The sequence below is a fragment of the Salmo salar genome, chromosome ssa16, assembly GCF_905237065.1.
Source record: "Salmo salar chromosome ssa16, Ssal_v3.1, whole genome shotgun sequence".
NCBI lineage: Eukaryota > Metazoa > Chordata > Actinopteri > Salmoniformes > Salmonidae > Salmo > Salmo salar.
Window position 1 is genome coordinate 27,734,714 of NC_059457.1, and position 27,975 is coordinate 27,762,688.

General features: G+C 40.9%; 1 protein-coding gene across 7 annotated transcripts; it reads right to left on the bottom strand.

The window, feature by feature from the left end:
• Positions 1 to 6,665: 6,665 nt before the first annotated feature.
• Positions 6,666 to 23,998, bottom strand: LOC106573503 (tropomyosin alpha-1 chain). Of its 7 annotated transcripts, XM_045697136.1 has the most exons (10): positions 23,695 to 23,998; positions 23,065 to 23,190; positions 22,788 to 22,913; positions 18,684 to 18,817; positions 17,983 to 18,100; positions 17,639 to 17,709; positions 16,753 to 16,828; positions 16,287 to 16,349; positions 16,060 to 16,129; positions 6,666 to 8,216 (listed from the first exon to the last, which is right to left on the bottom strand). In XM_045697136.1, exons 1-10 carry the CDS (start codon positions 23,806 to 23,808, stop codon positions 8,134 to 8,136), a joined length of 981 nt encoding a protein of 326 aa, XP_045553092.1. In that variant the 5' UTR covers positions 23,809 to 23,998; the 3' UTR covers positions 6,666 to 8,133. The 7 variants fall into 7 exon arrangements, with proteins under 7 accessions (XP_045553092.1, XP_014004082.1, XP_014004087.1 ...); XM_014148607.2 differs by lacking the exon at positions 22,788 to 22,913; XM_014148612.2 differs by lacking the exons at positions 16,753 to 16,828; positions 22,788 to 22,913 and adding an exon at positions 17,357 to 17,432.
• Between the last annotated feature and the right edge of the window lie 3,977 nt (positions 23,999 to 27,975).

Below are 27,975 nucleotides of genomic sequence, written 5' to 3' on the forward strand. Positions count from 1 at the left end.
TATTATTAGTCCCCCCCCCAAAAAATGGTGGGTTGGAAATTATGCAGACAATTACATTGATAAAAGCCACAATCTATGGAATATGAAAGCTGATCTACCCCCTAAAAATAAAAAAATATATAAAAAAAATAAGAGCACACGATCACCGCAGGGCAATCTTTACACTCGGAACAAAAGCGATTACATGGCAAGTCGGCCTATGGTAACCGCGACATGGTAACAATGTAACACTTTTCTCTTGGCTATTAGCTGACTGAAGTTTGTTTCCCATAGAAAACTGATACAATCGAATTGATTTTGCAACATTTCCTGAGACACCTGCTTTCATCAGACCACAATTAATCAAACCCCGATTCAGACAGCACTAGCCAAAGGACGAATTGGGAGCCCAGATATACCATGCGGTTCTTCTTCTTCTTTGGGGTTTAATGGCGCTTGGCATCCAATATGTTGCATTACCTCCCCCAACTGGACTATAATATCAATCCGTTACCAGGGGCGAAAATCTGATATCAACTTTGGAGGGGACAATTACATTACATTTTCTCAAGAGCAATTCCTGAGGGGGACACCAAAAGTAGTGCTGTAACACATAGTCTACGTTTAATATGGTAAATGTATATTGAGGAACCAAAGAAATAAGGTGTTTGCCGTACTCCTAACTACCGGTACCCAAAACTACACAACTAATCACAACAGCAATACCATTGCCTTTAACAAATCTTAGTTCAGTCACCAGTTTAAGTTGAGAGTGGGGGTATCCATGGCATTTTCCAATTTCCAATTATGTTCCTATTTTACAAGTAAAAAAAATTGAGAACCTTTCATAATGTTGCCAAACAAAGACTCAACAAACTTACCTGAGACTCCCTGTCTCTGCCAGTCTGTCCCTGCATATCTGTCTCCAACTCTGCTGTCTGTGTGCCATCTGTTGCCTGCTCTGCCTAATGACATCATTGTGAAACATTTCCATTAGAATTTCATTTCTTTCTTATGAACATTTTATCAACTAGTCTTTGAGATATTAGGCTACTAGGGTTCTTACTTTGTGTTTTGGTGTACTGAAAAATACTCTGATGTCCATCTTTTTTTCTGCCATTTTTCTGCCATTTTTCTACCTGGTTGGCTACACAGGTTATTGTAGGTTATTTACAGTAGGAGATGGGCTTCTATCATCTTATCTTCTATCATTCTATATGGGCTTCGATCTAAAAGGTAGCTAGCAAATGTGAAACGGATTGCAGTGACAAGAGTTGACAGCTGTATGAGTTCACCATTTACACAACATATGCTGCAACCTTTTGTAATTTTAATCGTTTGTTTCATATTGGCTGGCTTCTAACAATAGCTGAATTTGCAAAGCTAGCGAGCATCAATTCAGTGGTGTTTGCTATAATCTTTGCTACCCGGGTTAAATAAAGGTGAAATAAAATATATAAATAAAAGTTCCCTTGCGACAATTTAGCTTTTGCAATGAGACCATTAAATATATTTAAAACAATGGTAGAAGAGAGTGTAGTTCTGTTCAGTTTATCACTAACCTTATCACAGGGACTTTGAAGCACTAACTTACATGCATGCTGATCTTGGAATAAATTGACGATAGCAAAGATTCCATCTTTGACGACGCCACATAAATGGAATAGGTACTAGCTAGCTTAATAGTTCATATTTGCGCGCTAGCTCTGCATATTCAGCTAGTGTGTGTGCGCGATTGACTGGATGAACCTCACGCCAGTTACGTTCATTGAGTCTCTACGTTACCTCGCAAGCTAAGGAACTGGCAGTGGATCAAACCATTGTGAGACAAAGGGTGGGGGGGGTCGCAATCTTTTGAAACTTAAAAACGAGCTATTAACCTCTTGGCGTTCCCCTAGGATAGGGGGCGCTAAAGCGATTTTTGAAAAATATTCGTGGCCATTTTAAATGGCCTCCTACTCAAACTCAGAAGCTAGGATATGCATATAATTAATACTTGTGGATAGAAAACACCCTAAAGTTTCTAAAACTGTTTGAATGGTGTCTGTGAGTATAACTGAACTCATATGGCAGTCAAAACCCCGAGACAGATCGAAACAGGAAGTGGAATTCTGAATTGCGAACTCAACTTCATCACGTTGCCTATTAATCACACCGTGAGCTATGGTTCATTGAGCACTTCCTATTGCTTCCACCAGATGTCCCCAGTCTTTACAAAGTGGTTTGAGACTCCTACTGTGAAAACTGAATGAATGAGACGCAGTGGAACGTGGTCACACGGAGAGGGCCATCACCATTATGACGCCGACGCCCCCGGTTACCCTCCCCTTTCGAAACGTTTTGAAACACAATGCAATCGTCCCCCTCGAATCTTATTGGCTCTCTTGTTGAAAAACGCCCTGAAGATTTATGTTATACAACATTTGACATGTTTGAACGAACCTAAATGGGGAAAAAATGCATTTTATCGAAATGGCTGTCCCGTGCCCGACGGAGGTTTTGGAGCAGCCTTCAGACAAGAACAAGCTCTTGGAACATAAAGGAGTATTTTTTTCGAACGAAAATACATTTGTTGTGGACCTGGGATTCCTGGAAGTGCTTTCTGATGAAGACAACCAAAGGTAAGGGATTATTGACAATAGTATACAAGACTAGATGTGATATGCGATTGTTCCAAGATGGCGCTGACCTGTAACGTTAGCCTATTTTTCAGAGTATCGCATCCCCTTTCATCGCAAAGTATGATTACCCAGTAAAGTTAATTTTAAATCTGGCATTACAGGTGCTTTCAAGAGATATTCATCTCTAAATCTTAGAATGACAATATTACATTTTAAAAATGTTTTCGAATAGTAATTTAGTAAATTGTAGCTCTGTTTCATCAGATGCATTTGAGGGAAAATAGTTAGTCAACGTTACGCACCGATGTAAAATGCTGTTTTTATATATAAATATGAACTTTATCGAACAAAAGAATGCATGTATTGTGTAACATGATGTCCTAGGTGTGTCATCTGATGAAGATTGTCAAAGGTTAGTGCTGCATTTAGCTGTTTTTTGGTTATTTGTGATGCATGTGGTTGGTCGGAAAATGGCTATGTGGCTACTTTTACGATATACTCCTCTAACATAATCTAATGTTTTGCTTTTGCTGTAAAGCCTTTTTGAAATCGGACAATGTGGTTCGATTCAGGAGAGGTGTATCTATAAAACGATATAATTTGAATATTTAAAAAAAAAATAATGTATTATTAAATTTTGTTATGCTAATGGCGATATGATTTTTCGCTGGATGTCCGAGGCCGCACAGGGGTTAAGTGTCTATAATCAGCACAATTGCTTTCATTGCGTATTATTAATATTATTTAAATTACATAGTTATGTTTCAGTGATATATTGGGGGGGACAAATCATATTTTTCCCAGGATGGGGGGTCGTGTCCCCCCCGTCCCCCCCGGGATTTCCGCCCCTGTCCGTTACACTTTGTGATACAAAATGGGAAAAAGGGGGAAATAAAAATAATGAAGGTATCCCATTCCACTACTTTGACCCTATCTGCTCCAAAACCATGCCAATGGCCTGGGAGGACAGGACACCACCACTGAACACACCCTGTAACTCTTCTGAAATCAAATCTCATACACCAAAATACTTCAGCAGTCACCACAACATATATTTTCTTTAATGAAGTTGAATTTCTGCGGTACATTGGTATGAACGCTAAGAAGCCAACCTTACTGAAGCATATTTTAGTTGTTGGCCTATCCCTCTGTGCTGGCACAGATCTACTACTCAAAGGGATCCTCTCAGGATCCCTCACCCTTGATCCTTCCTCTTCTTCTTTCTTCACTGCCTCAGATTACGAAACATTCTGCACAACTCTGTCTCTGGTCACCTCAATCTGCCTCTCTCGCACCGGACACTTCCGATCCCCAGCAACATGGGCACCCCTGCAGTTGACACACACTACTTTATCCAGCAAAACCACACAATCCTCTTTTCTTTAAAAAAATTATTTAACTATGCAATTCAGTTAAGATCAAATTCTTATTTACAATGACGGCCTATCAAAAGGCCTCCTGCGGGGATAGGGGATTAAACATAAAATAAAAACATAGGACAAAACACACATCACGACAAGGGAGAGACCACAACACTACATGACCTCCTGCAGACTTACCACATCTAAGATTCTCCGCCCTCTACTCACTGCTGCAACATGACCATAAACGTTGCATCGGAAACACTGCAGTGGATTCGGCACCCAAGCTCTAACAGGATCATTTATATATCCTAACATGACTTTGTGAGGTAAAGACAGACTCAAAACTCAAAAGGACTGATAGTGACTCCTGTTTCACCAAGCTCACCACCGGGTATGCGTCGCACCAAATGACAGGCTTCACAAACACCAGGAATCTTCATCTTCAATTGCTCCACCTCCACACTTAACGCTACCCCAGAAATCACTCCTTTCAATGGTGCCCTATTCCTAAGCGCAAAGCAAGAAACAGATCTTGACCCAAATTAAATGAGACAGAGCACCCACTCCCTCTGGGCAGAAGAAACACAAATAAATATAAGTCCATTACAGGTTACCTTCACTGATTCAACTACAACCAACTCCTTTCCCACCCACCCTAAAACTACAAACGTATCTGCCAAAAAGCAGGGATCCACTTTCTCCAAAAAGGTCACTCCTACTGGACCAGATTCTTCTTTATCATGTACATCGATTCCAAGCTCGGGCTCTGAGCTCTTTACCACAAATTCCACCTCACTTAACTCACTCATTCACTTCCTTTTCACCTCCGGAACTCGGCATGGCGTACGGCTCACATCAATCTTCACTCCTTGTGAAAATCTTCCACTTTTCCACATGAAAATGTCTTTCTTTCCTCGAGGGATGCCATCTCTCCAGTTCCTTCCTTTGACTGTTGCATGCCCCCCAGACTTTAATGCAATCTTGTGGCTAACCACACATTTGCAATGGATAAACCACTTTATAAAAGGCACATTAAATATTGCCGTATAATTATTAATACAGTTTAGATCTGTTTAATACCGATTGTCTGTATCCATAGCCTATAAGAATATATGTAAACAAACCATAAATGTCTCTTTTTATTTATTGGAAAGCTGTGAGTACTGTTGTATGGTACAATATCAGTACTTGTTGCATTTTTAACTTGTATAAGTCCTATCATCAACTGATTTCAGCCAGTGTACGGTTGTAGATTGACTGCAATGTTTGAATGGAATGTTGGCATATTGGCAGTTAATTTGAAAACTTTCTTGCTGGCTAACAAACATACAGCGCAGATACATTTTTCAAATTCATTACTTTATACAATATCTTATCACAGCACTGGCAAACAATGGTTGACCAACTTTCTGACCAAAATGACATCTTTATCCCATCACAAAAAGGTTCAGGTCTAATTGTATTATTTTAATTACTAATTCTATGACAAAAACATGACAGCCTACCACAACCATACTGCAATGGCACACCTCAACTGTTCACGTCATTAAATTACCATAAACCACAAGAAATTACCAGCATGACAACTACTGTTATTTCTATCTGAAAAGGCAAGCAAAATGTAGTGTCCATAAAAAAAGGGACGAGAAAGACTGATGACCCACTGATCTGTCGGAGCTAATTTATTTCAGTTCCAAGTTGTCTTGAGTGCACTGAAGTCGGAGATTCCGAGTTCCCAGTCTTGAACACCGCATTACAACACCTGGATAGGTATTTTACATATCAGCTAACTACATGTTTGCGATCTGTCAGTGGATGACACAGTTGACGTGGCACGCAACCATTGGTTGATGCATGCAACGTCTGAGCAGGGGTATAAGACCCTTACATTTAGTTTATTACCCAGTCCCCTAGGGTGACAAAATACTTTGAGGTCAAAAGCCAGCACATGGCTCCTGTCAGCACCTAGAGAACATTAGCATTCTGTTCTGAATTAGCTTGTTTAGACTTTCAGTCCATGGCGCCAGGAGTGAAGTCAAAACATAGATAAGCTTTTAAATTTGACTTCCAAATTAATCTTCACCTTGCAGTCTCACCTGGGATAGAACTAGTTCAGTTATAATCCACTGACCGGTGTCACAGCATGTGGCCTGGAATTAACACATTACAAATGCATGACATTTAAATTAAAATGAGCAATAAACACCAAGCTTTATTACCACAAATATAAGATCAATTACATGTGTAAATAGACTATTGTATGACTAACATTACTATTTTTGCTGCATTGCCCCACAGTCCAGTGTTCAGAGCTGCAGTGATCCATAAGCATGCACTCGTGACAAGTTCTTTCTCTCTTAGGAAGTCAAACTAAGGCCTAGACCAGAATGAGCACAGAGTAAATGTAATAAGGCCGGCAGATGAACAGATTACCATTTGTTCTGGAAACACTCACTGAGCTGAGGGTTAAACAAGGTTGATAATGCAGCAGTGTTTAAGGGGACCACTTTATTGCCCTCATCTTCTCAATTCAACATGAAAGCTGAAAATATTAACTTCTGGAATTAGTTTAAACTATGTAACCCATTAAAAATAAATATATATATATATTTTTTTTTATACATCCTACAATATGATCAATGGGAACTTACTAGAATGTTAAGATACTGTACAATACAGTATATAATAAAATACACAAATCTTAAACTGTGAGGTTTTATTTATATTCATTTTATACATTTCAGATATGATATACATTTAAAACATCTACATTTAATAAAACAGTTTTATGCGAGGCACAATCACATATGATTGAGTCATATTTCTAGACAAGAAGAAAAAAAAAACGAGAACAGGAATGCATTTCGCAAGATAATGTTGCCATGCATTTTGTAATGAGTTTCAGGATCAAAAGAAAAATAAATATACTTTGGGAGTGTAAGTAGATCCCCTTCTAGCCAGGGCTTAATATTGGCACCAAACAATCAAAATAATGTTACTATATAAACTAAATTAATTTATCAAATGCAGATAAAAAGGTTGTTCCACGAAATGAGTGCCTTTTGCGTACCTTCAATATTTGAAGTAGAAATAGTGCACCAATATTTCGTTTTAAAAGCCTGTTGTATTCAATAATGTCCTCTACAATATAGACTACATGGAGAATTCAGATGAACACAAATAAAGACTCGCCCTAAGTGCCAAAATCCAGCATTTTGACAAGTCCCTCTGTGTACCCTCTGACTTTGAGGAAGATTTTAACCCACCTAACCCCAAAATGTCTTCAAGTTTTCACCATCATTAGTTTTAAAGGAAAAACAAATAAAACTGCCCCTCGTTTTAAGATCAACCCTGTTACCTGAACTCTTTAATATGGTGAAACTAGTCCTTACATTTTTATTTTTTTTTTAATTCCAAAAGAAACATTGAACATCTAATAGTCAAATCAGTGTATAAGCAGGTGAGCTGGTTCTACTCTTTCGGCCATTTCCTGGTATTTTGTTGTGGAAAACAGAGTGGGTCAAGCAGAACACGTCAACCCTGTTAACTATTTTATTTGTGAAGCTTGCATTCAATTGCCGCTCCCTGTTGCACACAACAACCTTCCATTCCCTGTCACATGGAAATTTATGGCAGATTTATGATGAAATTGTCAACCCTGTTACGGTCAACCTTGTTTCTTTATATGGCACTTAGTCATTTAAAATGACTTTTTTTTACCTTAAGATGAGAACTTGGTTTTCATTAAGTTGAACATATGTTCTTTATGACAGAATGTAAAAATTGGGTGAAATTAAGTTCTCCCGCCAAGTTACACATCTCAAAAGACACCGAATTAGTGGAATGACCCAAATACAACCTTTGTAGCAAATGATACGTCATTTCACCTGATAACTCGTCAAAAGCGAACTAATGTCAATGATTAAAATGCTGACATTATAAATCAGCTGGCAAAAACAAAAGTGTTTCTCATTTTGGGCTTCATTAAGGAAATGTTGTACCTTTCCCTTAGTTCTACTCCCTCGTTGAGTTCCACTGAAAGCAGGACGGTGCAAAAGGAAAAGCATCTGGTTATGTGTTCCTCACCATGGGCATGGAATGGAATGAGGGCTCATGGCAAGCAAGGTGCAAATACAAAAAGCCCAAACCATAGTGGGTAAACCAGGCTTTCACATGTTATTTAGTTCCATTAGAGTCTGGTCCAGCATCTGGTGCATATCAAGGTTCTCCTCTTTAGCATGTGCCAGTTTCTCTGTTAGACAGCAAATAAAACAAAATATTAAAATCAAAGCTACCATCACACAACATGCAAAAGAAGTCTATCGTACAGTTAGGTCTACATAATTAGCTAACAAAAGCAACACACTTTCAGTTTTAGAGAAAAACAAAATACTGTGACTATGCTATGGCAGTAACCATGCAGGAAATAAACATTTTTACAGCATAGCCTTCCCCATGCTTTAAACAGGGACAATTAACAATACTGTATATACTACCTGGTTGTATGTCAGAGTATACAGTAAATATACAGATTAGAGATAATCCCAGATTTATATTGGAGGGTTTTTCTTTACCATTTTCTACATTGTAGAATAATAAGACATTAAAACTACTAAATAACACATGGAATCATGTAGTAACCAAAAAAAAAAAGTGTCAAAAAATATCTAAATATGTTATATTTGAGATTCTTCAAAGGAGCCACCCTTTGCCTTGACAGCTTTGCACACTCTTGGCATTCTGTCAACCAGTTTCATGAGGTTGTCACCTGGAATGCATTTCAATTATCATGCGTGCCTTGTTAAAAGTTAATTTGTGGAACTTCTTTCCTTAAATGCATTTGAGCCAATCAGTTGTTGTGACAAAGCACGGGTGGAATACAGAAGATGGTCTTTTACCAAATAGGGCTAAGTCCATATTATGGCAAGAACCGCTCAAATAATCAAAAAGAAACGACAGTCCATTACTTTAAAGACCTGAAGGTCAGTCAATTCTGAGAAATAAGAACTTTTAAAAGTTTTTCAAGTGCAGTTGCAAAAACCAACAAGTGTTATGATGAAACTGGCTCTCGTGAGAACTGCCACATGAAAGGATAACCCAGAGTTACCTCTGCTGCAGAGGATTAGTTCGTTAGAGTTACCAGCCTCAGATTGCAGCCCAAATAAATGCTTCCGAGTTCATCTCAATATCAACTGTTCAGAGGAGACTGCCTGATTAGGCCTTCATGGTCAAATTGCTGCAAAGAAACCACTACTAAAAGGACACCAATAAGAAGAAGAGACTTGCTTGGGCCAAGAAACACGATCAATGGACATTAGACTGGTGGAAATATGTCCTCCAAATTGGAGATTTTTGGTTCCAACCACTGTCTTTGTAAGACGCAGAGTAGGTGAACGGAGGATCTCCGCATGTGTGGTTCCCACCACGAAGCATGGAGGAGGTGGTGTTATGGTGTGGGGGGCTTTGCAGGTGACACTGATTTATTTAGAATTCAAGGCACACAAGCATCATGGCTACCACAGAATTCTGCAGCGATATGCCATCCCATCTGGTCTGCACTTGGTGGAACTATCATTTGTTTTTCAACAGGACAATGACCCAACACACCTCCAGGCTGTGTATGTGCTATTTGACCAAGAAGGAGAGTGATGGAGTGCTGCATCAGATGACCTGGCCTCCACAATCACCCGACCTCAACCCAATTGAGATGGTTTGGGATGAGTTGGACCACAGAGTGAAGGAAAAGCAGCCAACAAGTGCTCAGCACATGTGGGAACTCCTTCAAGACTGTTGGAAAAGCATTCCTCATGAAGCTGGTTTAGAGAATGCAAAGCTGTCAAGGTAAAGGGTGGCTACTATGAAGACTATAAAATATATCTTTTTTTTTGGGTTACTACATATGTGTTATTTCATAGTTGATGTCTTCACTATTATTCAACAATGTAGAAACAATTTTAAAAAACGGCTAGCTTGTTACTCCAGCAGTAACACTTATCTCCAGAATTATTAGCATCACACACAATTGCAATACTGTACATAAGCTCATTACTTAAATAGATGAAACATTCACACTGTGTTTAGTCCTCATTCAAGGACACTTAGTTCGTTAGAGAGAAGGCGGTTTTTCTCAAGTTGCTGGTAGAGGTGATCTTGGCAGTCAGAATGCAGGTAGGAAAGAGAAAGAAGAGAAGAAATCAGTGCAGTACCAGACTAGAGAGCTCAAGAGAAAGCTTCATGTATAATCAGGTGTGAAGTGATCCCACATTACCTTGTTTGAAAATTATATAGTATAGAAGGTCTACTCTCCACAGAACAGTGGAGCAGTAACAGCAGAAGCGATGGGTAGAATGCCTCTGAACTTTGTGAATGGAGATTTGAACATTTATCTGGGGGTGTATAATTGAGCAAACAAGTAATAAATTGCCAGACACTTGTCTAGTGGGCTCTACTCACTGCCTAAATATACCTTCCAGAACCAGAAGGCATGTACGGATCCTGCTTAAAGTCTTATAGGTGCATCTAAGGCAGTATAAAAGTTGAAATTTCAGCCTTGTATGGAGGACCACTACCTGATGTCATAGATGCCCAGGATTTTCCATGAAAATGTATTAATTTATTTTCAACAATAAAAGGATATTGCAAATTACAGACGTCATGTCATCAACATCGCAATGGTCAATCATACTTGCCATCCTTTTTCCAACTCATTTCAAACACTCAGAGGCAGACAATCTTAGACACTGTCCTTCTCTTTAATCCTACTTTCCTCTACCTGTTCAATAGCAACCCAACATGTGCCACATGTCTATCAAACCATTACATTAAATTATTGTACTACGCCGAATTACACTCACCTAAGCAGCTACATTTGTTTTAACAACATGTGTAACGCCATGATGCCCCTAAAGACCTAGACCTTCAATAAGTCTGTAAGAACCATTATTCCCTTAGGGCTAGACCCAATAAATGAGGGAAAGTTGAATAAGAGCTACAAGTGTGCAGTAGGCCTACTTGCAAGAAATGTTCAGTACAGTGCACAAAATGCATCTTGCCCCTCAAAATGAATGAACCATTTAATGTCCATTGCTGTTGATTTGACAATCAAATCATTAGATGTACTGTCAACTGAAAGTGTAAGAATGTTAGGGTGCTAACATTTGTTCAATTCTGTTCTGCAGAGTTCTGTCATACTATCCAGGTCCGTGCCTAAACAATTCAAGCTTCTACTTTTAAAAATCGACCTTTCCAGAAACAAGTCTCTCACCGTTGCCGCTTGTTATAGACCCCCCTCAGCCCCCAGCTGAGCCTGGACACCATATGTGAATTGATTGCCCCCTATCTATCTTCAGAGCTCGTACTGCTAAGTGACCTAAACTGGGATATGCTTAACACCCCAGCCATCCTACAATCTAAGATAGATGCCCTCAATCTCACACAAATTATCAAGGAACCAACCAGGTACAACCCTAAATCCGTAACCATGGGCACCCTCTTAGATATCATCCTGACCAACTTGTCCTCTAAATACACCTCTGCTGTCTTCAATCAGGATCTCAGCGATCACTGCCTCATTGCCTGCATCAGTTATGGGTCCGCAGTCAAACGACCCCCCCTCATCACTGTCAAACACTCCCTAAAACTCTTCAGCGAGCAGGCCTTTAATCGACCAGGCCCGGGTATCCTGGAACGATATTGACCTCATCCCGTAAGTAGAGGATGCCTGGTTGCTCTTCAAAAGTGCTTTCCTCTCCTAAATAAGCATGCCCCATTAAAAGAAATGTAGAACTAAGAACAGATATAGCCCTTAGTTCACCCCAGACTTGACCAGCACAAAAACATCCTGTGGCGTTCTGCATTAGTATCGAATAGCCCCCGCGATATGCAACTTTTCAGGGAAGTCAGGAACCAATATACTCAGACAGTTAGGAAAGACAAGGATAGCTTTTTCAAACAGAAATTTGCTTCCTGTAGCACTAATTCTGAAAAGCTTTGGGACACTAAAGTCCATGGAGAATTAGAGCACCTCCTCCCAGCTGCCCACTGCACTGAGGATAGGAACCACTGTTACCACCGATAAATCTACGATAATAGATCATTTCAATAAGCATTTTTTCCACAGCTAGCCATGCTTTCCACCTGGCTACTTCTACCCCGGCCAACATCTCAGCACCCCCTGCAGCAACTTGCCCAAAACCACCCCCCGCTTCTCCTTCACCCAAATCCAGACAGCTGATGTTCTGAAAGAACTGCAAAATCTGGAACCCTACAAATCAGCTGGGCTAGACAATCTGGACCCTCTTTCTAAAATTATCCTCCGAAATTGTTGCAACCCTATTACTAGCCTGTTCAACCTCTCTTTCGTATTGTCTGAGATCCCCAAGATTGGAAAGCTGCCGCAGTCATCCCCCACTTCAAATGGGAGACACTCTAGACCCAAACTGTTATAGACCTATATCCACCCTGCCTTTTCTAAAATCTTCGAAAGCCAAGTTAACAAACAGATCACCAATATCCCACCATACCTTCTCCACTATGCAATTTGGTTTCCGAGCTGGTCATGGGTGCACCTCAGCCACGCTCAAGGTCCTAAACGATATCATAACCGCCATCGATAAAAGACAGTACTGTGCAGCCGTCTTCATCAACCTGGCCAAGGCTTTCGACTGTCAATCACCGCATTCTTATCTGCAGAATCAATAGCATTGGCTTCTCAAATGACTGCCTCGCCTGCTTCACCAACTACTTCTCTGATAGAGTTCAGTGTGTCAAATCGGAGGGCCTGTTGTCCGGACCTCTGGCAGTCTTATGGGGGTGCCACAGGGTTCAATTCTCGGGCCGACTCTTTTCTCTCTCTCTGTGTGTGTGTGTATATATATATAAAAATGATGACGCTTTGGCTGCTGGTGATTCTCTGATCCACCTCTACGCAGACGACAATTCTGTATACATCTGGCCCTTCTTTGGACACTGTGCTAACAAACCTCCAAACGAGCTTCAACGCCATACAACACTCCTTCCGTGGCCTCCAACTGCTTTTAAATGCTAGTAAAACTAAGTGCATGCTCTTCAACCAATCGCTGCCCGCACCCTCCCACCCGACTAGCATCACTACTCTGGACGGTTCTGACCTAGAATATGTGAACAACTACCTAGGTGTCTGGTTAGACTAAACTCTCCTTCCAGACTCACCTTAAGCATCTCCAATCCAAAATTAAAATCGGCTTCCTATTTTGCAACAATGCATCCTTCACTCATGCCGCCAAACATACCCTCGTTAAACTGATTATCCTACCGATCCTTGACTATGGTGATGTAATTTACAAAATAGTCCCCAACACTCTACTCAGCAAACTGGATGAAGTCTATCACAGTGCCATCCGTTTTAGCACCAAAGCCCCATATACTACCCACCACTGCGACCTGTATGCTCTCGGTGGCTGGCACTCACTACATATCCATCGCCAAACCCACTGGCTCCAGGTCATCTATAAGTCTATGCTAGGTAAAGCCCCGCCTTATCTCAGCTCACTGGTCACCATAGCAACACCCACCCTTAGCACACGCTCCAGTAGGTATATTGCGCTGGTAATCCCCAAAGTCAACACTTCCTTTGGCCGCCTTTTCCTTCCAGTTTTCTGCTGCCAATGACTGGAACGAATTGCAAAAACCTCTGAAGCTGGAGTCCATCTCCCTCTCTAACTTTAAGCATCAGCTGTCAGAGCAGCTTACCAATCACTGTACCAGTACACAGCCAATCTGTAAATAGCACACCTGACTACCTGAACCCCATATTATTACTTTCCCTCTTGCACCCCAGAATCTCTACTTGCACATCATCATCTGCACAATCATCATCTGCACAATCATCACTCCAGTATTAATGCTAAATTGTAATTATTTTTCCTCTATGGCCTATTTATTGCCTACCTTCCTACATTTGCAAACACAATACATAGATCTTTCTATTGTGTTATTGACTGTACGCTTGTTTATGTGCAACTCTGTTTTTGTCGCACTGCTTTGCTTATGAGACCTTGTTCTCAACTGGCCTACCTGGTTAAATAAAAAAATTCTTAGACATAAAAACAAGGAAATCTTGACTAACATCAAGGCATCCTAGTTTTATTAGAGGGCTTGAGATAAACTTCCTTCTATCTATTTCTGTTATGTAAGCTTTATTTTCCCACAACACAAAGATTCTGTTGGAAGAGTGACACGTTTAGCAACACACCAGCGCTACTGGAGCCACAGCACACAGGACAGGCTAGAGCCACAACGCCCCACTGTCAGGAATACAGACAACGTACGGCAACTACTCAACCACCTCAAAACACAAAAGGTTGGACCAAACTTCTCTGATGACATGAAGACCTTTCCGTGCAGTCATGAGAAGCGTCACTTGAATAAACCCCTCAGTCATACGGGGTGCTCGTCGTATAGCTTTGGTTTGACAAAGTCTGCATTTTCTCGGTGCCCCTAAAACCCACCTTCCAAAAGCAACCAGATTGTGCAGTTCACCCTCAACTGTGGTTATCACAGAACAAAAAGGAACTTTAAGGGGGCCTTTCTTCCATACAGAAGTAAACCTTGTTAGTAGTAGATACAAGTGAGCTACACTTGAAAAGGTACAGAAAAGAAACAAAGCACATTGTGTTTCTCAATGTAAGACCCAGTAGAAGGCTTACATTGAAATACAAAGAGTTGTATTGCATTTCAATAGACACCTCACAAGCACTAAGGGTTGCCAAAATATAGTGAATATTTTGAAATTAAGATTTTACATTTTGTTGGTTGAATGTACATTTCAAATATTCACAAAACAAATTAAGAGGACGTAAAAAGTAATACAATATGGTAGTTATCAAAATTAAAGTCCAAATCAGTAAACAAAAGAACCTCCATGCTGTATTCTGTTCATACAAAACTAGTCTCTAGGCTCACACACTGTACTGCTAAAATGGTTACTGTGACTATCATGGAGAGAATGTCCTCACAACCACACGCAAGTTAGTGTGAGAGGAAACCACTGACTGAGCTTAAACACATACCACATAATTGGCCCGTACTTACAGACAAGATACAACCACCCTTACGCCCATCCCTTGACTATGACCTTAAGACTACCGTGTGTATAAAAATGATATAGCTGCTTTCTAACAGTAACCACTATTTTGTATGAACACAAAACAGCAGATGGATGGAGAACAGAGACAGAACAGAAGGGTGTGATGGCTGGACAATGGGCAGGTGAGGTGCAAGGAGGCGACAGAGGCACAAGCAGGCAGCGCAGTTGAAGAATTACATGGAAGTCATGTCATTGAGAGCGTGGTCCAGCTCCTCGCTGATGGCCTTGTGCTTCAGTTTCTGGGCATACAACTCATCTATTGGGACGTGGACCAAGTGCACCAAAAAGGGAGGAGGAGGGGGCAGAAATGGAGGGGTGCGTGGGAAGGGGGGTGAAGGGTGTCCAAGTCATCAGCAAGACCCCAGAGGGAGGGGGAGAGAGAGAGAAAGATGGACAGAGTGGAAAAGGAAAAAACATTATACCAGAAGAGGATAGAACAGCAATCTGAATGAGGCCATGACAAATTCTTCAGCATCATCAAGAAATAGTGAACATATTACTGGAGCTAGCCCTTGAACATCTCATGTCAGAGATCCCATTACCATATGGCTGCTTCCTCAGCCCTACTAATTACTATGACAGCCTCATGAGACATTCTTTAACCAACAGATGGATGATTTACGGGAATCAGGCAAAAGCAACCCAATCTATGAACAATCTTAAATATAGTGACGAGGAAGACCTGTCAAAATACCAATGTAATTTCCACTCAGCTGTAACCCAAAAGTAGATTGACTCAATAATGGGTGCGTGTTGCTCAAAAGACACTGATAATAATGGAAATGAGAGGTAGCAAAGATTAGATTGAGGTGTAGGAAAAAAAGGGAAGAGGATTTCCTCCTCTTGAAGAGATTTGAAAAGTAGACACTCACCGAATGGCCATGAATGAGACCAACTGACAGTATAAAATGTAGGCCTACTCCAAACAGACCAAAGCACAGTTTTGAAATTAACTGCAAAAACGTAATACCTTCCAAGTCGTCAATGCTCTTCTCAAGCTTGGCTACTGATCTCTCAGCGAACTCAGCACGTGTCTCAGCCTGTGGTAGACAGACAGGTTCTTAACAATCAGTAGGTCTTTGAAGTTCACACTGTGAGTGATACTGTGATAGTTTAGGCCTACAGTACCTACAGCACTGAAATAGCCTGGCCTCTGGCCAAAGTCTGTAGATAAGGGGGGGGGGGTGTGAAACTTGCCTCCTTCAGCTTGTCGGTGAGGACCTTCATCTCCTCCTCATACTTGTCCTCCTTATGTGAGTACTGTGGACCAAAAGAGACATTCATTTACCCACAGATAACCGCTACACCCCACCAGTTTACAGAGACAGATACAAAGCCTAAAAACACTCACTTTACATTTGATATAAAACAAAGACTTTACATCTAATGACAATTTATCATAATACAGTCCTACCATGATACAATAGGTTCATATTCAATTGACAGAAAAGAATACTGGAAGGTCCATTTGCCTTACATCTTCAGAAAGTACAAAGTTTGACTAATCTTAGACCAAGGCAATTTGTATGCCAGATACTGTATCCATTGAACAAAGTGATGCTGTAAATGGTTCTTTAGGTTCCTTCCATCCATTCATTCTCCAGCATGGCTCTGGAGAAGCTGGTATGGACAGCATGCCTGAACACAGCAGCAGACTACCTACCTTCTCAGACTGGGCCTCCAGTGACTTCAGGTTGTTGGTCACAGTTTTCAACTCTTCTTCAAGCTCAGAGCATTTGCTGGTGTTAGAAGGGAGAAGGTGCAGAGGGTCCAGAGAAAAGTGTGCCGAAATGGAGGGGGATATTGAGACACCAATGAGAAATGGAAGCAGGAAGGAGAGAAGGAGAGCAGGAAAGGGGAGAAGAAATAAAACAAAATGAATACGAACTAGCGGAACTACAGGAAGGAGACCAAAGTACCTCAACACAGCAGGAACATGACAATATTAACAGAGGTGGAGAGTAGACTACAAAGAAACTTTTATAAATGCCTTTTAGCATGCAGATTTGGTCAGATTAAGAATACTAGCTAGTACTGCATGTGAAAGATGTTATTCTTGCACAGTCCCTGCCAGGTTAGAGGTGTAAAAGGTTCTAGTTTTAGGATATCCCGAGCGTAAGCCCAAACATAGTAAAATATAGCAAAGCAGAGCAAGGTGCAAAGAGGAAAGAGGCTTCATTCAGCAGAGTGAATGAACGTGACAAGAGGAAGTAGTACAAAAGTCTATGAAGATAGGTCTAACAGAATACATTGTTAGTCTGCAGTACCTTTGCTTCGGAAGCTGTAAGTGATTTTAAGCTTTGTTCCAAAACTCTTAGTTCGTCCTCCGCTCTTCGAATCCGTCTGTTAGTGGACGTGGCGAACGAAACGGCCATTCAAAACATGGAACACATGCAAATTAATAGTACATGCAACAACGAGCGTGAGCAACATGTTGAAAATAAACACTCAACTTTGAACCAGGCGTGGTGTTGAAGTAGAATGTTAAATAATTCCAGCCATGCATGTTAATTAAGTGCAGCGTTACTGTTAGGGGCATTAGATCTTACCCTTCTGAAAGCTCAGCGCGCTCCTCTGTACGCTCCATATCACTCTCAATGATGACCAGTTTACGGGCAACCTTTAGGTACAGAACACCAAGGAGTTAAACTATACACAAAAAGGCTGTGTATATACACACACACAATATATCTGTGTACTGTACATATACCCTATACGAATTGGGGTATGTCAGGGTAGAGATGACTAAATCACCATGTTTGCTTTACAAAGTGGACTCAATCATACGTGTGTGTGCCATTATGTTATTGTAGGTTAAAGGAAGGGTGTGGGGAGGCTGGGCTGTAGAGACAGCTGGACAGCAGCCAACAACTGCAGCAGCTGAGAGACTCGCCTCCTCGTATTTGCGGTCAGCCTCCTCTGCGATGTGCTTGGCCTCCTTCAGCTGGATCTCCTGCAGCTCCATCTTCTCCTCATCCTTGGAGGCCCTGTTCTCAATGACCTTCATGCCTCTGAGCAGGGAAGGGAGAGACAGCCAGTAGACATTAGAAAGTGTCCCATCCCAAGGCTCATAGCAGCACTGCGCAGTAACTCAATGACTCAGATCAATAGTTTGAGTCCAAGACTAAATGTGGGTGGGCAGTGTAAACCCAGTGCACATCCAGACTGGCTGGCTGCTAGTGAATCTTTAATATGCCCTTTCAATGTCAAGGCGTGGCCTGACAGCTTTCTTATGGGACTGATGGGGAAAATACTGCACTGCTGTAGCACTGGGGATGACAGGGCAGGCCTAGCCCACACAGGGTCTGACCTACAGCCTCAATAGAGTTCAGACACTGGGCTGTGCAGCACAGAGGGGCTGTTTATACATCAAACAAAGGAATGGAAACAGAGCCTCGCGTCACGGCCCATTTATTCAGGACCTCAGTCTCGAAAAACAGCTTGTGTTTGTTGAAATTGGTCAGTGGCACCGCAAGTCATGACTTAGGCTTAAGCTGCCCTTAGTCTAAAGGCCCTAACAACTCCAAATACAGTAAGGAGCAAGGGAAACAGTCTACTCTACAGTCTAACTCCCTGTCCTCAATAAGTGCACACCTCTCAGACTCATCAGCCGCCTTCTCAGCCTCCTCCAGCTTGGTCAGGGCAGTTGTCAGACGCTCCTGAGCACGATCCAACTCCTCCTCAACCAGCTGGATACGTCTGTTAAGGGAAGCGACATCGGCCTCAGCCTAGGAGAGAAGAACATGTCAAAACCTGCATCTTGGGGCAAAATGTATTAAGACAGACAAACATACATATACAGTACTCTCAAGGACAGAAAAACAAATTTCAACATCAAAAACACGGGTGACTTTTCCACTTCAGTGTCTTATAGGTGAGCGGTCTGGGTAATTAGTATTTAAGTGGTGCTTTCTGCATCTGTCAGCCTAACGGCAGTGGCATCTGTTGGGGAGAGAAGAGGGCCTTCCCAGGAGGATTCCCCTGTGCTGTGCTGCACTCCACACACTATGTGTAATGAGAACAATGCTCCTGGCTGGCACAGGCTGAATACCTAGCCTCATTATGAGACCCCAGAGGGGACATTAACAAGGAGCTGGCTGCAGTCATTGTGTGCCACAGAGGTTTACACTGCCAAAGGCCACACACAACCACTGAAGGAGTCCCCAGTGGACCAAAACTGAAGATTCGATTAAGTTCAGCTTTCATGTCACAAAATGGCTACTCTATCTTTATTGTTATTTGACTGGTGAGTGGTGACATGTTGTGGTGTGACTTACTATCAAGTTTTTCCCCTTAATGTTCTAATTAGCTTACCTTCAGTACTATTATGTTATTTAACCGTTGCACTATTTTTTTTTATAAGACATTTGATACAGAGGAAGTGAAATTCAGCTACAATGCTACAGGTATGCTTTTATATGTGGTAATAAAACTGAACATTTGATAGCAGAAACAATGGCTAGGGACAGCCGCTCCTCCATTCCTTTTTTGTTTCTATACGCACTAAAAGGCTACTTATTTTAAATCTTAAAAACACTTTTTGTATGGAAGCCAAAAGGCAACCATATCTGACCTTGGTTTATGAGTATGTGCAGTGGCATTACCCTGTCTTTACACCTGATTTACCACTCAGAGGCCTGATCACATACCAAGACTTGTAAGAGTGGTGTACAGGATCAAAGTCCATCTCATGTTGCGAATGGAGATATAGAAACTAGCCAGTGAAATTAAGATATATTAGTTCATCTAGTGGCGTTTAAAACCCCACCCCAAAGCCACAAGTGTTTCCTTTAAATAAACGACCAATAACCTAGTCATAAGGAGCTTCTGAAGTGACCATGTTGATGAGGGCAATTAACCTTCCAAATGCAAAATAGGCTGCATTTCCTGTTTCTATAGGTCAGAGTCTGGCCCCCTGTTCTTTAGAACATGTGACAACTCTTTGTCCTTATAACAGAAACCTTGTTTAAAACATAGCTGACAGAATTAACAGTCTTATTGGTGTTCCTCAGCTCTGTTGCAGCATTTATTTTGAAGTTCCTTCCTGCTTAAGTGAAAGAGTTTCAAAATGAGTTGAGTAAACGTTGTGCTGCAATTATGTCAAAGAGAGTATAATTTACTCAAATGTAATCTTTAGGTAACAATATATACGAAAGTATGAGCAATAAGTAGCCTAGCATAAGAAATGAAAATACTGGGGGTGATGCAGTACCATGAAACAATGTAGGCCTAACAATGCTGCAAGAACTGCTTGTGGCAACAGTTACATCATGTCCATCAATTAAGATACAAATATTCACGGGGTACAAAATAAGCATGATTACAAAGTATCATTTAAATCCATCAAAAGGCCTGAAGTCCTCTACCGCCACTGCTGAGCACTATTTACACTTGAGGAAATCATTTTTGGTCATCCAGTTGGTCTCAAACTCGTAATCTGTCAAGAGTTGGCGTATTGTCAGCAATGAGCATGACACATTTAGTTTGTTAGCTACCAAACACCACAACGGGATGTCGGAGAAATTCCGCTATGTCAGTGTGCATCACCATGCATTTTACAGCCTGTGCAACTCCCTCGGACATGAAACATTGCAAAATGAATATCTCATTGTTGCACTTCATACATATTTTGAAGCAATTTTACAACTTTGCAGTTATTTTATGACATGCTTACTGATTCTCTGGCTTTCCTCTCCAAACCCAATTCTCTCTGTAGTCTTTCAGTTCTTTCTTCGGCACCGTCAGCCTGCTGTTGCAAGGTTTTTATTTTCCGTTTAACCGCTTCCAATGATGTTATACCTGCCATTATGTCAACTTGCTAAGAAAACGACGTTTTTAAGACTTTCCTTGGAATGGACATGGAGCACAACGACGCCCTGGAATGTACGAGGATGGCTGCCCGCGATACTCGAGTCGTCTGTGAGGACGCACACAGCAATAACTGAACATTACACCGGAAGTAACCATCATTTTCATAGCGAAGTCTAAGACTACAACAAACGAAAATATATTGAAACGTATACAAACAAATATTGATGTCGTTTTTCCGTAATATAATAATGGTTAAACAACATTTGGTCTTAATAAAAAGTGTATATGTGGTAGACATACAGTGATGATAAGGGCACGCCTTGTTATTATAAGCGTTCCTCCGGTGGGCTACCGTGCACTGGCATATAGCACCATCTGCTGGTATTATCTATAAAGTACACATGGGACTGAAACGATTTTCAGATTGTAGTTCCTAAATAGCCCAAGATGAGGCACTCTATATGCATTTGTAGAATCTTACTCAAGGAGTTCAACAAGTGGTTTCTTTCCTGATCTATTTTCCTTAATTTGCAGTGATATGAAAACATAAGATAGATGAATCACAATGGCGAATGCCTTCCATGAACTGACTTTCACCAGTTTAACTATATTATATTGGGGTGGCAGGTAGCCTTGTGGTTAGAGCGTTGGACTAGATCGAATCTGTCGTTCTGCCCCTGAACAAGGCAGTTCCTAGGCCGTCATTGAAAATAAGAATTGGTTCTTTATCTGACTACCTAGTTAAAAAAAAGGTAAAATAAAAATTATATCAACGCAGATAAAGGAAAGGAGATGAGCATAGGAAGTTCCTTCAGTCTATTGTGATGTAGGCTACCCTATGGACACTTTCAATAAATGAAAGAAAATCAGTTGTCAACAGAATGTCACATTTCATTTGATAACCTCTTCATTTGTTGATTATTCTAATGTTTTTTGTTGTTGTTAATCTTTACTTAGCCTCGGATTATCATCCCATACAACTCCAGCCTATATATTTTATACTTTTCTTCTGCTCCTGGATGCAGCTCCTTGTGTCACGCATGAATCTACATGCACACATTTTTGGCATAGTTTCCCATTTTATGTAGTATTTCCCTAATTAAAATGTTCCCTGCAAGCAGCCAAATTACACTCTCGGTAGCCTATGGGTTTAACTAAACTGACCTCAAAACATCAGTTAAAGTAACAAAAAAATGACATGTTCAGAGGAAAATCGAAATGACTGTATGTAGTCTGTTTCAAGAACAGCCCAAAGAAGTGATCTCAGTCTAACTTGACCATTGACCATATAAAGCAGTGAGCTATATTTATCCCTGCGCTGCGCTGTGCTCGCTTTCTGCTTGGAAACGTCACTTTTAACTAATTCAGTTTCAACTCATAAATGTCCCCTCTTAAGGAGCTGTAGAGTAGAACTTGATTTACTGTCTTACATTGATGTAGCATATAGCTTGGGGATATCATATGTAGGCCATCTCAAATGTGGAGACATTCAAACACAAGAAAACTGAAACACTTTTGTTTTTGAGGTTGATATGACTTAGGTGACTTGTGATCTTTGACAACAGACAAACAAACACAAACATCAACAAAATATATAAAATGACAGTTCAACAATATCTGGCACGATATCATGATCGTTTATGTGATTTAAATATTATGCATATAGCATAATAGGTTACTTCCCAGTTGGCCCATAGACATATAGGGCTGGACAGGTGCGCTACCTACATTTGGCAATCTGAGAATGGTCTTTAAACCAAATGATGAGACAGAATAAAGGCCTCTCAGGTTACACTGTCATTTTACATGTTTTACAGTTTGATCTGTGAGACAGAAAAGACGTGGGAAGCAGTGTGCAGGAATTGTGATTTTGTGCCCTTTACTTACATCAGTGGCTTTCTTCTCAGCCAGCTCAAGTTTCTCCTGGGCATCCTTAAGAGACTCAGAGTACTTGTCCAACTCATCCTCTGTTCCCTTCAGCTTCTTCTGCAGAGCTATCACGTCATCCTCGAGCTGAGGTGTGTTTTAGTGCGGATAGTTTCACAGGGGTGATCAGCGGGAAACATAGGGCGTGAGCGCACACAAGGCACAAGAGCGCAGACAGACAGCGAAAGGGAGAGAGAATAGAGAAGTTAGGGAAAATCATGCGAGCCACACAAAATACCTTGGTGGCCACCTCCTCGGCGCTCAGCAATTTTTCCTCGGCGGCTTGGAATTCATCAAGCACTTTATCTCTCTCATCTTCGGTGATCCGCAATTTCTTTTCCAACTCACTTATTTCATCCTCTAACTACACATGCACAAAGGACAACATTTTATTTAGTTGAATAGAGCATCTGAAACAAGTGATAATACTAATGCAATTATTCTGAAAGTATAGGCTACATATTTCTCAATAGCCTATCCATATTCCCCACAACAGCAATATTCACCATTACAGTAATGTTTCTATTATTCCCATTTATAATTTCCCTACAGTTATTTTTATTCACAATTTTGTTGTAGAATTTATAAGTCTACAGTAATACAACTCCATCCACACATCAATAAGTGAAAAATACATAATTTCTCACAAAATTATTCCAATAATTCCTACCCACGTCACGAATTAGCCTACCAGTTGTGAAAAGTTATTCATATATATAACTTTAATACTCCTTATTTTGAATGATCCGTAAAAGTGATACATCCACATTGTAGAGGTGGTCCATATTAAGAGACAGCAGCGCACAGAGCCACGGGTATTCGGATGCTTTTTCTAGGATCATTTCAATTTTCCAAATAAAATGCCGACCTGTTTGCTCTTGTCCTCTGCTGCCTTCTTGTCTCCCTCGGCTCCCTCTGCTCTGTCCAAGGCATTCTCCTTGTCGAGCTTAAGCATCTGCATCTTCTTCTTGATGGCATCCATGGCTGCTTATTTTTTGCTTGGCTCCACCAAATGTTCCAAAAAGAGAGCCGAGGAAGGAGACTGAGCGTCTGTGCCTTACTGAACCTTGGTGGGAGTGCAAGCTCTTTCTGACTGTGCCCTGTCAAATAAGTACTTTCAAGGGGGGGGAGACTGAATTCCTTTGGACATCCAATACTTGTTTGTAGACGGCATCTCGGGGGTGCCTTCCCCTTGCCGTATCTTTTTTTTATGGATCTGCTCCGGTGATTCGCTGCTCTCAGACATTTGACCATTGATATGACTATATAAGGATTTGATGGGGAGGAAAGAGCAGCCCCCTCAAAACGTAGGTTCAGATTTCTAAAGTGCTGCTGTTTGGGAAGGACACTATCCCGAGAAGATGGAGAGGAACTGTGAGAAAAATGTACATTTACCCGTATGGAGTTGACACATTATTATACAGTTGCATCAGTGCATTTTATAAACAGCTTAGAAACAGCATGTTAGCTGTGGGCCATACAGTACAGTATATAAAATGTATTGACATTTGTCCATTCTGAGCTGATTTCAAATCTTGTTAAATGTTGTTTTTTTTGTCATTTTGTCCCAGGATACTGGACCGTGCCAGTACCCAGTGCTACTCATGGAGCTGTCTGCAGGGCTTACATCAGCATTTGTGTTGAAGTTGTCCTACTGGGAGGTGTTGTATTAGCTCAGGTCAAGTGTACAGTCAGTGAAGAGGTACTGCTGGTGAAAAACTCAACCATCCCCTCTAGGCATTGTTCACAATCTGAGAAGAGCCAGATAATGTATTAAGTAGCCTCCCGGCTAACTCTTTAAGCCAGACAGACTCCATGGGATACCCAAGTGTGATGGTATTTCAACAGCCCACCTGCTCCCTTTGACAGTCTACAGTAGCTGTGTAGTTCTCATGTTAGAGAACTGTCACTGCTGTTTAGACTGTTCAAGATGGATATATGAATAGTAATCGTAAAAAACTATCTACAGGGAAGGCTTACTGTGGGCTCCTGAGTGGAGCAGGAGTCTAATGCACTGCATCTCAGTGCTAGAGGTGTCATTACAGACCCTGGTTTGATTCCAGGTTGTATCACAACCGGCTGTGATTGGGAGTCCCATAGAGCGGCACACAATCACCCCAGCATCGTTATGGTTTGGCTGGGGTAGGCCGTCATTGTAAATAAGGGGTTGTTCTTAACTGACATGCCTAGTTATATGACAGGTTTTTTTTAGCAAATGTTTAAGTTGTGAAATTCGAGAAATATGAATAATTAAATGAATTGATCTGTTTGACAATCCCTCATATTATCCACAGCATTGAAGGCTAACCATAACTGAACGGATAAAAATTTGCCATAATTGACCAAAAGTAGAGCCATTTGTGAAGCACCCGAACAGTCAAAGTTGATATTGGGAAAACAAAATCGAAGTCCATTAAGTAGGCCTAATCACTAATTGTGATTAGTGTGCAAATATACTGTATTTCTTATCATAATGTACAAAGCCAGACAGATATACTGTATTTCTTATCATAATGTACAAAGCCAGACAGATATACTGTATTTCTTATCATAATGTACAAAGCCAGACAGAAAGCTTAAAGAAGCATAGGCCTTTCTTCAGTGTCTCTTTGTCCTCACCAAGATTCTTCTGAGGATATTTTTAAGATCATCTTCTCCTTTCATCACCTGCCTTGGTTTGTAAAGTTCAACTATGTCGCTACGCTAATTGTTCAGGTCAAACCATATGAGATAAACCTCTAGATTAATCCAAGCTTTTTATCGTATTCTGTTCACTTTGGATTTTGGCTGTTGAAATTGTTATCACAGCAAATTAAATAGGTTGATTGCCATTCATTTATTGTTTTGTTGGAGAAGTTAGAGATAGTAATACTGGGCTCAAGTCCCACAATAACAGAGTTTTGGATAGTGGATGGTGCCTACCATTTGTGGAGCAAATCTTGACAAACTTGTACTCCCAGACCCATTGTTCTAAGAGTAATCATGAGTAAGCAGTCTCCAGACAGACTGACAGTGTAGTTAGTCAGTGTGGTCAATGTGCCATGGGCTTTGAGTGACAGGTAGTATTAAGATGTTCTGATGATCCTGCAGGGCTAAGCCACACCATGCTGTAGCAGAGAGCTCCTTGTATAATAATAATTGTCAGAGAAAATAATAGCTCCACATTTGTCTCTAACTCCTTTTTTTTCACAGTGACTCAGAATAGTGATCTTTGAGACATATGGTTTAGAGGTCAGGGTTCAGTTGAACGTTCATCCTTAAAACTTTTCATCATGCTGTGAATATGCCACGATGGTTTGTTTTCATTAATATAACTCCCACTCAGAGATACAGTATACACTACAGCTGCAATATATACAACATTGATCTCAATTCTTACCCGACATTGCAAGACTGTCAGAACAAGTTATGTCTACTTGTACTGTGTACATTTATTTTAATATTGCATTCCAAATAGAGTGACAGACTGCAGATCTTATCATCACAGCAGGACTGCGAGAGAATAGCAACACAATTATTGACAGTAAAGTTGCATTGTGTCTGCACGGCCTCTATGTCCTTTAGTATTGTATTCTGAGCTCGATCTTCGGTGCCCATAATTGTCCCTATAGTATTTTCGTTTGTGGTGGCATGCTAGATTTGCAGTGGCATTGCTTTGATGAGAATCGTCACAAACTCTTTTTTGAGTTTAGACACTATTGTTTTTAGAGGTCAGGGTTCATATTTCCATAGGGATATTATGGTTGCTGAAAAAAAGGAAGATAATCCTTCTTTGATTAAAGATGAGAAATATATAATTCCTAGAATGATCAATGTATGAAAATATTATATTGTAAATTTAGAAAACAACAAATGTTTCCCCTATTATCAAATCCACACATGAATATGATTTTAAAGTGAAAGTTCCAGAACATAGAGAGTAGTCAGAGTTTAGTTTGACTTAGTGTATCAACTATGTTTCAGTCCTGGTAGCTTTTTACAGCTGCAGAACCCTACATTTCTGTTTCCCTGCCATTGAAGTCAAGCTAAAAAAAATCTAAAGTGGTATAATTATGTTTGCTTGGAATCCAAGAATTAAAATAACTCTTCATAATTACATACCTCTGTGTAACTCAAAGCTTTTGCTAACTGTTTTTAGAGGGTCTGAACATCTTTAGAAGATTAAGGTGTTTATGTAGGCTAAATGCAAGGTGTCCTGAATCCTTACTGCATGGGCGGCAGGTAGCCTGGCAGGTCGGTGCATTGCGCCAATAACCAAAAGGTTGTTGGATCAAATCCCTGAGCGGATAAGGTAAAAATCTGTCATTCTGCCCCTGAGCAAGGCAATTAACCAACTGTTCCCTGGGTGCTGATGTTGATTAAGGCTGCATAGCAGCGTGCCTGGAATACATGGAGATCAGCTGGGGATAATCATGCTTTACCAGTGCTTTAGGGTGTCTGACATCTGCAATACTCCAGCCAAGTTATACCTGATGAAGAACTCATTCCTTTTGGCTTACAGTATGTTGTGTATGGCAACAGCTAAGAGAAATCAGACAAGACATGAGTAGCCTATGACTGACAGGTTGAATCATGAGAATAACATTGTTTGACTAGTACCACAGCCAAGCCGGTTCAAGCTTTTCTAATGCAGATGATAGTGAGGGTGTATCAGGCCTGCTGATCTCGTACAGTAACGGCCCCCTGTGTGTATGGAATGTCCGGTTACCCTCCTTGGCTGCGTAGGGAGGAGCTGAGCTGCACTGGACTGTTGTGTATGATTGTTTATTTAAGTCAGAGATCCCATGGGAGAGAATGGGACTGAAAATGCTCTTGAGTTGCACGTGCCATTCACTCAGCCTCAGAGCCTCACACTAAATGGACTCCAAACTTCACAGTGTGTTGGATTGACACCTCTGCTTGGAAAGTAAAGAATATACTGTAGATACAGTACATTAAGTAGCATATCTCACCAAACTTTATATAGCATAGGAACACATTTGAATGAAATCATGAGCCTGCAAAATACTGTCAAACCTGCAAACATTTTCTCTTGTCGTGCTTCCGGCAGTCTACATCTGGGGAGAAGTCCTCTGAGCCAGGTTTGAAAATACTGTACCAGCCAGAGCCAGTAGCTGAAAAGGCCTTAGGCAAGACTTCATAAGTACAG

What these genes read in the sequence shown, in the direction of transcription:
- LOC106573503 (XM_045697136.1), bottom strand. Translation starts at nt 23,808, where the DNA reads ATGGATGCCATCAAGAAGAAGATGCAGATGCTTAAGCTCGACAAGGAG. An exon ending in CTGAGAAGAAAGCCACTGAT is followed by an intron (nt 18,818 to 22,787) that starts GTAAGTAAAGGG and finishes CTTCTCTCCTAG; the next exon opens with GCTGAGGCCGATGTCGCTTC. An exon ending in CTGACCGCAAATACGAGGAG is followed by an intron (nt 17,710 to 17,982) that starts GCGAGTCTCTCA and finishes CTGTACCTAAAG; the next exon opens with GTTGCCCGTAAACTGGTCAT.